Source organism: Podarcis vaucheri (assembly GCF_965113315.1).
Source record: "Podarcis vaucheri genome assembly, chromosome: 16".
Lineage (NCBI taxonomy): Eukaryota > Metazoa > Chordata > Lepidosauria > Squamata > Lacertidae > Podarcis > Podarcis vaucheri.
This window is the reverse complement of record NC_138754.1, coordinates 19,764,511-19,776,398: the sequence shown is the minus strand read 5'-3', so window position 1 is coordinate 19,776,398 and position 11,888 is coordinate 19,764,511. Positions and strand designations below refer to the sequence as shown.

The window sequence follows — 11,888 nt, the reverse complement described above, 5'->3', positions numbered from 1 at the left end:
CTAATTCTAATGATTGATGCTGAACCACGTGGGTTCCATTCTTGAAACTAGCTGCGCAACGATCGAGTTCAAGGAGACTCGGAGTGTCTTGCAGCAGCAGCAGTGGGAGGAGGAGACGGCCGGCCGGCAGTCAGGAGCAGCGCTGGTGCAAATAGACCCAGGATCGAGATGCCCAGGGGCAGCAGGAGCGTGGGATCCCGGTCGACTGTGGCCAGGTACGAGGGCAGTGTCTGAGCAGCGAGGTTGGCAAATCACCTTTAAATAAGAAAGGGCTTAGTTTTCAAAGGAGCAGTTGCAAGGACCCGAGGTTTATTGAGGTTACGCCCTCCCTCTGTCCTGGAAAAAACCCTATCAACCCCTGCCTCATACCAGGAGGAAAGAAAAACCTATGTGTACACGCACATTTCTTTATGTATTTGGGTTATTGCGTTTATATTCTGTCGCTTCTCAAAGGATCTCAAGGTGACCTCTCTTCACTCCCTTCAGGTTTTTTCTCCCACAACAACCCTGTTAGGTAGGCAAGGTTAAGAGAGAACAGCTGGCCCAGCCATGGTCATGCAATGAGCTTCGTGTCTGTTTTCCCTAGTCTCAGACTGACTCTCTAACCACTACACCAGACTTTGTTTTGTTGGTCAAAAACGCCGAGTTCTGACACTGGAAATAGGTGGGGAAGTTTGGGGTGGCTCCCGATTCACATTTTCAAAAAAATATATAATAATCATTAGGAAGGAGGTTGTTGATTTTAATTTTTCTTCCGCCCTTCCTGCCAGAGATACCCAGGGCAACAGACACCAAAGGGTAGCAGTGAAAACTAAAATAGAAACATAAAACTGTCACACTTACCACTAAGCTGGACCCCCGCCTTATAAAAGGACACACTTTATTCCTGTGATTGTAAGTTCACAGAATCGTAGAGTTGGAAGGGACCATGAGGGTCATCTAGTCCAACCCTCTTTTGTCCTCTGTAGGTCTCGAACCCGTGACCCTGAGATTAAGAGTCTCGTGCTCTACTGATTTGAGTTTTTAGCTGGGTTGTAACCTGTCCCGGGACCTTAGGGTGAAGGGTTGGTAAAAAAAGAGTAATAATTTCAAGGTCACTTAGGAACAGTATATTTCAGCCATCAAATGCCTAGGAAAACCAGAATGTTTTCCTGAGAGATACGGTAATAATGAGGGTAACAGATGCATCTCAGCAGGGAGGGCATTCCACAAATTAGGAACCAACACCTAGAAGGTTCTGTTGTGCGTCACTGATTTAGAGTGTGGGTAGCTGAAGGTTGTTGGTTTGCTCGTAGATCTGAAGGCTATCAGTGAGATCAGGCCTGTTTAAAATAATGAGATTCCACTTTTTAGAATGAGAAAAGGCTGTATGGAAGTCTTAAACTGCAAAATCATAATGGTAGTGAGGGTGCTGTATTTCTTCCTTTCTAAAAAAATGTGGCTGTTTCGGTTTTATGGTGTGTGTTTTTGCAAGGTGCTCTGTTCTGGAACATTCTAAGGCTGTGTTTCTATAACCTCTCCCTTCCCTGGTAAAGGCAGCAGCAATCAGTTCAGTGGTTTACTGGGAAACATGCCCCCCCCCCCCAGTTTTAGATTTCCCCCCATCAATTTCCAGCATTGAACTTGTTGCTTCATGGAGGTGTTAAGATAGCTTGAGGTCAGGATATTGGAACACAGGAAGCTGACTAATACAGAGTCAGATAATTGGTCCATCTTGCTCAGTACAGTGGTACCTCGGGTTACATACGCTTCAGGTTACAGACACTTCAGGTTACAGACTCCGCTAACCCAGAAATAGTACCTCGGGTTAAGAACTTTGCTTCAGGATGAGAACAGAAATTGTGTGCCAGTGGCGCGGCAGCAGCGGGAGGCCCCATTAGCTAAAGTGGTGCTTCAGGTTAAGAACAGTTTCAGGTTAAGAACGGACCTCCGGAACAAATTAAGTACTTAACCCGAGGTACCACTGTATTGCCTACACTGGCTGGCAGCAGCTCTCAAGGTTTGCAGACTAAAAGTATTCACTAGAGAGCAGGCCAGAGATACTGTAAATACATAAACACCATACAAGGGATGAGGAAGAGGGAGGACTAGAAAGTTCTGGATACAAATCTAATATATGAGTTTATTTACCTGCTGTTGCACTTGATGGCAAAGATCGCCGAACATTCCAAGGTGACCTTTTGGAATTGCTGGTTAACGTCAGTCTCGTGTTTAGATTGTTTTGAAAGAAAGTGAACTCTGCTCCCTGGTGGGTCAGAAGTAAACCAAAAGTTGTGCCAGATTCAGCTAGCCAGTTGTGATGGCAGGAACCCACAAGGATTTGAACACAAGGGCTTTTGCCAGCACAATGGGGCTTCCCACTTCCCCCTGTCTGCCCCACAAAATAGATTCCGGGGGCCGTTGAGAGCAGTGTAGGAAACTCAGATATATAAGCTAGGTGCCAAATGGCCTCTTAGACCAGGGTTACAGTCGCCAAAACGGAATGCCTAGTTGCCATTTTTCAATACGACTTTTGGGTGGTTCCTGAAATTCATTCTGATTGTGCAGATAAAATGTGATGGGTCAAATTCTACAGGATGTGTCACTAGTGTGTGAACACAGTCCAGATCCAAGGATCTCCAGGCGTGCACCTCCAGATGGTGGAGACGCCAGGTGTCAGTCATCCTGGCGCCCGGGCATGTTGACTTGGTCGCAAGTGGCTGGCAGACAGGTGCAAAATGTGCCTGGCAAATTTTGAACTCTGGTTGAGAGAACCCACAGAATGGCATTGGGGCGGGCGGAGAGATGGTTGTGTCACGTTTGTGTTGATGGAGCGATCTCCTTAGTGTGACATCAAATTCCTCCCATTGCGTTGTAACCCACTGGAGAGCCAGTGTGGTGTAGTGGTTCAGAGCGGTAGATTCGTAATCTGGGGAACCGGGTTCGTGTCTCCGCTCCTCCACATGCAGCTGCTGGGTGACCTTGGGCCAGTCACACTTCTCTGAAGTCTCTCAGCCCCACTCACCTCACAGAGTGTTTGTTGTGGGGAAGGAAGGGAAAGGAGACTGTTAGCCGCTTTGAGACTCCTTCGGGTAGTGATAAAGCGAGATATCAAATCCAAACTACTACTACTACTACTACTACTACTACTACTATTCTTCTTCTTCTTCTTCTTCTTCTTCTTCTTCTTCTTCTTCTTCTTCTTCTTCTTCCCACTCCCCAGCGGGCTGTGATGCATCTAAAAGTTTACTGATAGACCTGATAGAAATTTATAACATGATGCACTGCATGGGTTTGGTGGGGGTCGTAGTCTGTCAGGTTGGAGAAGACCGCTCTCTTTGCAAACCCTGAACCAAGTTTCCATTGGTTCTTTTCTTTCCTCCCCTGTTTCTCTCAGCAGCCCAGCACCATCTCATGCCCACCCCCCAGCTCACCCTCCTCCTTCAGCAATGGCTGCTCCAGCTCAGCCCCAACAGCCTGGCTTAATGGCCCAGATGGCTACGACCGCGGCAGGTGTGGCTGTCGGCTCTGCGGTGGGTCATGTGGTTGGCGGCGCACTCACCGGGGCCTTCAGCGGAGGGAGCAGCGCCGAGCCGGCCAAGCCAGCAAGCAGTGCTGTCCAGGTGAGGCTGTAATTGCCAAGTTGCTTCGTGTGTGTGTGTGTGTGTGTGTGTGTGTGTGTGTGTGTGTCGCTAAGGGTGCAGGAATGACTGCTAGCCTTCTAAATGCACAACAGTGCAATTTTCTGTGGGTTCGTTCTTCATCTATATCGGTGGTTCTCAAACTTTCCTCTGCGCCCACACTTTCAGGATAAAAAAATGGTTTGTGCTGCACCAAATTTTTTACCAACAAGAAATACATCGAACACAACCACTTTATGATACAATCATGGGGCATCTGGAAAGTATAAAACAATGCAGCTACATAAGAACAGGAATCAATCCCAGAATATAATTATAAACAAGCTTCTTACATATGTACCTTGAGTATGTGTACAAACTCGATGAGAGGCGTGAGCTTGCTTTTTCTCATTTATATTGGGTCTAATTTGAGATGAACAAACTCGCCGCCTCAACATGGAGAAGCCTTTCTCTCTTCTGATCTTTCATATTTGACAGAGTTGAAAATCCCTGTTCACAACAATATGCCATGGAGAACTGTAGAAGAATAGCCAATGCTCTTGAAGAGAGTTGTGGATGCTGTTACTGGTTGTATACCCCCCCAAAATAATCTTGATCCTATCCTATCCTATACTGAAATGTTTACATTTTCTTTTATTGTCCTTGAATCTTCCTGCCACACTTCACATCCTCTCCTGCCATACCAGTGTAGTGCACCACACCCTTTGAGAACCGCTGATATGCCTTATGGTTATGCACTGTAATGCAGCATACAAAAAGATAAACCGCTGCCCTGAGGAGATTACAATCTAAAATCTGACGCAGGAGAGTGTTCATAGAATCTAAGTGTTGGGTTGTACCCCAAGGGTCATTTTATTTTGTGAAATGCCCTGAGATCTTTTGATGAAGGGTGGTATATTATAATAATTACAGCAGCAGCAACAACCCCCTGTCATGCAAGAATCCTGCTCACAGCCATCTCTGGGTGGGTTCGAACCACCAGCCATGGGCCTAATTCTGAATGCTAGGCCTCTCCATTTGGCCCAGGAGACCATTCCAGCCAAGCCACACCCACCTGCCCTCCCAGGGTTGTTGCATGCCACACACTCAGCAGAAAGACTTCTCTAGCAGCCATGGGGGAGAAATGTCTGTGCATGCATATAAACCTATTTTATGCAAGGTGGGACCGGGGTGGTGGCCATCATTGGAGATGGAGAGAGTCGGGCATCCTCTTGACCTCCGTGGGATGACTCTTGCCAGCTAAAAGTAGACACTTTGACGCTAAGCCGTTTGGCTATGGGTTTAATTAAAGGCAAAGCCTGCCTGGAAGATTAGCTTGGTAGAGCTGTCCTTGGTTAATCGGGAGACGTTACGTCTGCAAAACCATTTCCCCCGGGTGAAGTCCCTTCTCGGAAAGGTTCACCTGCGGTTATTTACTCCTCTCTTTTCCTTGTCTACAGGAGTCCAGGCCGCAGCCAGCCTATCAGGGATCCCAGTTCGGCCCCTGCCACTACGAGATAAAGCAGTTCCTCGACTGCGCTACTAACCAGAGCGACCTAACGTTGTGCGAGGGCTTCAACGAAGCCCTGAAGCAGTGCAAGTACAACAGCGGTGAGTGTTTCGGCATGGAGGTGAGGGGAAGTGCCTCGTTACCTGGCTCTCCGTTGGGGTTTGAGAGACGGCTGTGAGTTTCCTAACCCTGAGAGGGTCCCTGCTACTGCTCTGAAACCTATGCACTGGGAGCATATCCAGCCCTGTCAAAATGGAACAAAACTGGGCAAGAGCATAGGGTCCTAAAGGCGATTTGGAGGTCATAGAGTCCAACCAGTGGAGACGGGTCCATAAGAGCAAATAGGGCACTCACTGCCCCACCAAACTCAGGCAGCCTGCACCAGTCTGCCTTCTGACTTACAACCAGTGCAGTGGTTGGCACTGCCTATCAGCTTCTTACTCCTCCTCCTCCAATTAGTTGGCTCTGCTTGGCATTCACTGTGGCGCCACCTACTGTTGGCCTCCCTGCCTTCCACCTTACCAGTGCTAGTGGGCTTGTTTGTTAAGGGTGCTGGGAATTGCAGTTCTGTGCAAGGGGAGGGAAACTACAGTTCCCAGGATTCTTTGCAGACAAGCAGTATGTGCTAAATGTGCTTTAAATGTTTGGCATCACCTTCAGGTGCCAGCTGTCTATTCTGTGCTGAAACTGAGCCTTTTATTCTTTCTTTCTGCAGGGGTTACTTCCCTCCCATGAGGACATTTTAGCACTAATGCTGCAAAATGAGAAGAACCTGGAAAGAGCAACAAACCAAAGGAGCCCGGAAGGGCTAGGGACTGGAAGACAGAGACAGATGAGGGATCTGACCAGATTGGCAAAAAAACAAAAGCTTTCTAGTGTTGTTCTCAGTTGTAGGCTGGCAAACAAGGAGAATTCTAGTTGAAATTCTTATAGCAGAGTTTTAAGGATCTGGGTCCCACTTGAATTCTTGTAGAGAAATGTAAAATAAAAGGAGATGGTTTTATTTTAATCTACAACTTGTCTATATGTTTCTATTGATCAAAACACACGTGTGTGCTCATAAACATTTCCGTTAACCACTCTGAGGTGTGTTGTAGTGGTCAGAGTGGCAGACTAGGACCTGGGAGAGACCTCTCTGAAGCTCACATGGCGACCTTGGGCAAGTCACTCTCAGCCAAAACTACCTCGCAGGGTTGTTGTGGTGGATTAAATGAGGAAGGGGAGAGTCATGTATTCCACTTTGGGCTCCTTGGAGAAAAAGGTGGGATATAAATACAATCTATAAAATTGGTCAGCTGGATGAGGCTACTGGCTCATCTAGTCCAGCATTGTGTTCTCACAGTGGCCAACCACATGCCCCTGTAGGAAGCCTCCAAACAGGGCTGGAGTTTTCCTGCAGTTTCCAGCAACTGGTATTCAGAAACATTACTGCCTCCAACCGTGGAGGTAAAAGTTAGACTTTGGGATTGACCCGTGACACACAGCACAGTGCTATTTGGAGGTGCATGCAACCCCAGCCTTAACCCTGAACCCCAAATCAACAATGGCACGGTCACCACCCACAACACCAATATTAATGTTAACCCTAATGTGAACCTGAACGCAAACCCCAAACTTATCCCTAATGTTAACCATAACCCCAACCCTAATCTTAACTCCCAACATTAACCCTAACCCCAGCTGTAACCTTATACCTAGCTGTAACCCTAACCTTAACCCCAGAATTAATGCTGACACATTTATTCATTTTTAATTAATTGCACTGCCCTTCATCAGAAGATCTTACAGCGGTTCACAAGTTATACAAGCACAAGATCAAAGTGCAAATAAATAGTTAAAACACAGAACAATAATCACCCCTGCTCCCTCACAGAAGCACATTTTAAAAGGCTGTAGAATATTAATTGGGTCGAAGAGGGACGTTTTTACCTGATGCCTAAAGATATATAATGAAGGCACCAGGCAAGCCCCTCTGGGGAGAGCATTCCACAAACAGGGAGCCACTACAGAGAAGGGCCGTTCTCGAGTTGCCACCCTCTGGACCTCACGTGGAAGAGGCACATGAAGAAAGGCCTTGGATGCTGAATGCAGAATCTGGGTGGGTTTATATGAGGAGAGGCAGTCCTTGAGGTATTGCGGTTCTGAGCTGTTTTAATAGCAACCCCAAGCCTAAACTGAACCCTAACCCGAAACCTACTGATGATGTCAGCTGATGGGCAGGAGAACAGGGTTTAATCCTGCACGGTTTGGCAGCCCCCTAGTCTCAGTAGAGAAGCAGAGATTAAAGTGGGAGAGATCCTTGCAAAGGCTGGCAAAAGCGTTGGCGAGTGTCCCTGAGCTAGGAGAGAGATCAGGCGCAAAAGGCTCAGGATTGCAATACCTCAAGGACTGCCTCTTTCCATATGAACCTACCCAGACCCTGATATCATCTTCTGAGGCCCTCCTTCCTGTGCCACCTCCTCGAGATGTCCGGAGGGTGGCAACACGAGAACGGGGCCTTCTCTGCAGTGGCTCCATGTCTGTGGAATGCTCTCCCTAGGGAAGTTTGCCTGGTGCCTTCATTATACACCTTTAGGCACCAGGCAAAAACGTTCCTTTTTAACCAGGCCTTTGGTTGACTTGATTGACATACTATAACCTTTTAGGGGACGCGGGTGGTGCTCAGTGGGTTAAACCACTGAGCCTAGGACATGCCGAGCAGAAGGTCAGCGGTTTGAATCCCCACGATGGAGTGAGCTCCCGTTGCTCAGTCCCAGCTCTTGCCAACCTAGCAGTTTGAAAGCACGTCAAAGTGCAAGTAGATAAATAGATACCACTCCAGTAGGAAGGTAAACAGCGTTTCTGTGCGCTGCTCTGGTTCACCAGAAGTGGCTTAGTCATGCTGGCCACGTGACCCGGAAGCTGTACGCCGGCTCCCTCGGCCAATAAAGCGAGATGAGTGCCGCAACCCCACAGTTGGCCACGACTGGACCTAATGGTCAGGGGTCCCTTTACCTTTATCCTTTTAAAATGCAGCTTTTGAGGGGAGGGCTGTTATTGGGTTATTGTTTTTATTTTGATTTTATATATTGTGATTTTTTTGTGAACTGCCCTGAGACCTCTGGGTATAGGGCGGTATATAAATTCAATTAGTAAAATAAAAATAAGAATAAACCTCAGGGCTGTGATGTCAAAGGCTGTTCACTGTAGCAACACGTGCTGGCTTGTTAACTTCCATAACTGCTTGGGGTGGGAGGAGGACAAAATGAAGGGGAGAAAGGAGCTTCATTTCACCCAACCACAAGAGCCCCCTGCTGTCCGAAGAGCCCTAAAGAAGCTCTTTCTCGTGCTTCTTGCAGCTTCAGCAGGAATGCTGCAAGGGATATTGGCATCAGATGCCACAATGACCTCAAGCCGCAGACTGCCCAACTCTCAAATTTGGCCCAGGAGGCCGATCCCTATGATCCCTGATCGAAAAACGGATGTGATGGAGTCAACATAGGAAGGGAAACTGAGGCCAGGGTCAGCCAACAGTTCCTGCAATTGGGGCTGCCTTCTGGAGGTGGCTGGGGGGAACGAGAGCAGCAAGTGACCCCCATTGCGAGGCCAGACTAGCAACAGAAAGGCTTTCTTACACTGGGATGCAGTCTGGCGTGATGCTCAGCTCCTGGTCTTCAAAAAGGCTTGTCTGGACTGCTGCTAGATATTTCCACTTCTTTCTTTCCTAACTAGAAGTAAAAGATTACCAATCAAACATTCCAACCTGCCCCAGCCCTGCCCCGCTTTTCCCAACCCAAAGGCATCATTCAAATGTAAACTATAATAGTAAAGTTCATGCCAACACAGAACTGGAGGGAGACGGAAAGTTGCTGCTATCAATATGAAGGAAAATGTATTCTGGAATGCAGAAGGTAAAATTAGTCTTTGTTCATGTGCTGACCACTAGTCTGCAATTAAGGTCTCTTGGTTTTTTGTACTCTGGAAACAGATTTTGCATCAGTTTTTCAGAAAATGCTAGTTCCCAAATTATATTATACCGTTTTTGTACGTTTAAACCCTTTGCTTCTTTCCAATTTCTACCTAGAATATTATTGCCACCAATAAGTAAGCAAATAAATGTTTATGCAATTAGCCTTTACTGTCTCCACTGGATATACTGAATCTCCCCCCCCCCCAGTTCTTTTGCTATTTCTTTAAAAAAAAACTCATCCCAGAACTGGGTGGATATTTCCGGTTCTGATACTATTTTCTTCCTTCCCTGCTCCCCCTTTCCTTCCTATTCCTCTCCCACTTCTTATTCTTCTTTCTTTCGTCTTTCTTCTTCTCTGGCTGCTCTCAAAAGGATAGACTAGAAGCAATTCACTCTATTCCTTCCCTCCCTCACTTAAAAACCACACAAACCGTCATGGCTGCTCTTTGCCACAAGAGGGTTCTCTGGTCTCCTCCCTGATTAGCTTAGAAGCACTCTAAATGCGCTATAAACTCATTTGGCCCCTAAGGAAAATGCCTGAGCCCATTCTGAACAGCTGAGAGCCAAGTGCATGCTGGGAAATGTAGTTCCAAGGGAGAGAAATGCACCTGCCAGTCCAACTTCCCAGGAACCAGAAGTAAGTAACATGTTTCAAATCTCTACCGTATTTACTAGAGTCTAATGTGTACTTTTTGCTAAATTACTGTACATTGCAAAAATTAGCATGCATATTAGAATCGACGGTGCATTAGACTCGAGTAAATATGGTAATTCTCATCAAGAGCCTTCTGGGCACCATGAGAGTTCCATGTGAGCATTCCTGCGCCCACAGGCACCACGTTGGGAACCCCAGGGTTTGAGTCTTGTTGCATGAGAATGAGGTTGAAATCTTACCATAGCCAGCCACTCTGTCTTAGCCCAACTACTTTGCAGGGTTGTTTTAGAGCAGGGTTTCACAAATGTGGGTCTCCAGCTATTTTTGGACTACAACTCCCACCATCCCTAGCTAGCTAGGCCAGTGGTCTGGGATGATGGGAGTTGTAGTCCAAAAGCTGCTGGAAACCCACCTTTGGAAAACCCTGTTTTAGAGGATATAACGCAGCTCAAATCCCCACTTAGGCCTGTAGCTCAGTTAGTTGAGTGACAGCTGTCATGAAGACTAAATGTTGGGCCCTCAGCCTACCCTACCTGGCAGGGTAGTTGTAAGGATAACATGGGTGTTGTAGCATTCTGTATGGCACTCTGTTGAGCGCCTTGGAAGGAAAGGTGGTAAAGAAATGAAATATTCTGGAAAAAGGATATGGGTTTTCAAGGCACGGGTCGAAGTCACTTTGCTTTCAGGCACCCAAACCTGAGATGTTCTCTGGGCCTCTTGTCCTTCTCTCAAGCACTTTCCCACTGCTCCTAAGAATAGCCGCAGTGTAACAGGAGGAGCGAGCCCCCTGCTGAAGCACAGAGGCTTCACCAGGTTATGCAAATGCTAGCAGAGTATAAAGAGGTTAAACCTCTTTGGAATCTGTCCCAAATGTGGGTTCATCGCCTATCCCAGACAGGAGAGGACAAATGAGTCTTTTGCAGGGCCGTTTTCCTGCCCCCTAGAAATGTCACCCAGGCTGGTTCTCCCATTGCCCTGTGCTATTAGGGCTGGTTTTTAGCTCGGTGAGAGACACATAATCATTTCGTCCACGCTAATGCGCTTGGAGCTTATTGCTTGCAGATGAACGTGGAGAGGAGACGCTTTTACATTTTGAGGGAAGGAGGGGCTTATTCCTTCTGGTTTCAGCACGATGGAAAGGATTATCGCCCTTCTGTCAGAAGGAGACTGCTTATACGCTACCAGAGGTGTCAACATTAACTTGCAAGGCCCTAAATGATGTAGGACCCAAATACTGAAAGAAGGGCCTCTGCTTATCCCAGCTTGTTGAGCTTGGCAGAGGAGGAGCTTGTTGGGTGAAGCCTGCTAGAGCCTTCTCTGTGGTGGCACCTTGCCTATGAAACTCCCTTTCCTTGGTAGTACAATTGGCTTCTTCATTATGCTATGAGTTTGGGGAAGAGGAAGTAGGCTGTATGCAAGGCCGTTCTACCCCTGGACCCAGCAAGGGTTGAAATATAAGCCAGGTTAGCTTCCTGTGTTGAGGGAAACAAAGGAAAAGGTGAGACTAGCTTGCGGTTGGTCAGAAGACAAAGCCAGAGTCTGGAGCAGACTTTGCACTGGTGAATTAAAGCAGCAAGTTGGAGAGATAGTCAGGGTAAAGTTTGAGAACAATGTTAAAATTTCTGTTTGAATCCAAGGCTGCAGCTATGGGAGAAATAAGATGCTTTTGTGGTGTTAATGCTGTGAACGCCTCCGTCATATGTGTGTAAATAAATCATGTATCATAAAGACGCCACAGCCTCTACTGTGTCTCATTCCAAAAGGAAACATGAAATCTGGGTAAGCACCTGGAACCCCAGGGATCTTGCACCACTCAAAGATTGGGGTGGCACACAACAATTATTTGGTTACTTCACTTTTTTTAAACAAGGCTTTTGGAGGGGATTTGTTTTATTTATTTATTGAGAGATTTCTAGACCAGAAATGGTCACAAAATAAGGTAAAATAAACACACAGAATCGTAGAGCTGGAAGGGACCCCATGGGTCATCTAGTCCAACCCCCTGCAAAGCAGGAATCTTTTTGCCCAACGTGGGTCTCGAACCCACAACCCTGAGATTAAGAGTCTCATGCTCTTACTGACTGAGCTACATTAACGTCACAAGGTTTATTAATGTAGAGAAAACCAAACGTGAAATAATGCCCACGACTGTGTTGTTAATTTTGCTTGTATTTT

General features: G+C 46.9%; 1 protein-coding gene across 2 annotated transcripts; it reads left to right on the top strand.

Moving 5' to 3' along the window:
* On the top strand, window positions 1-6,125 carry CHCHD10 (coiled-coil-helix-coiled-coil-helix domain containing 10). Of its 2 annotated transcripts, none has more exons than XM_082202933.1 (4): window positions 1-215; window positions 3,380-3,602; window positions 5,060-5,210; window positions 5,825-6,125. In XM_082202933.1, the coding sequence occupies exons 1-4, from the start codon at window positions 169-171 to the stop codon at window positions 5,842-5,844; spliced, it is 441 nt and encodes a 146-aa protein (XP_082059059.1). In that variant the 5' UTR covers window positions 1-168; the 3' UTR covers window positions 5,845-6,125. The 2 variants fall into 2 exon arrangements, with proteins under 2 accessions (XP_082059059.1, XP_082059058.1); XM_082202932.1 differs by having other exon boundaries at window positions 2-215; window positions 3,377-3,602.
* Window positions 6,126-11,888: the final 5,763 nt, after the last annotated feature.

Coding starts and splice junctions, on each gene's coding strand:
- CHCHD10 (XM_082202932.1), top strand. CDS start 169: ATGCCCAGGGGCAGCAGGAGCGTGGGATCCCGGTCGACTGTGGCCAG. Junction 216..3,376: donor TCCCGGTCGACTGTGGCCAG/GTACGAGGGCAG, acceptor TGTTTCTCTCAG/CAGCCCAGCACCATCTCATG. Junction 3,603..5,059: donor CAGCAAGCAGTGCTGTCCAG/GTGAGGCTGTAA, acceptor CCTTGTCTACAG/GAGTCCAGGCCGCAGCCAGC.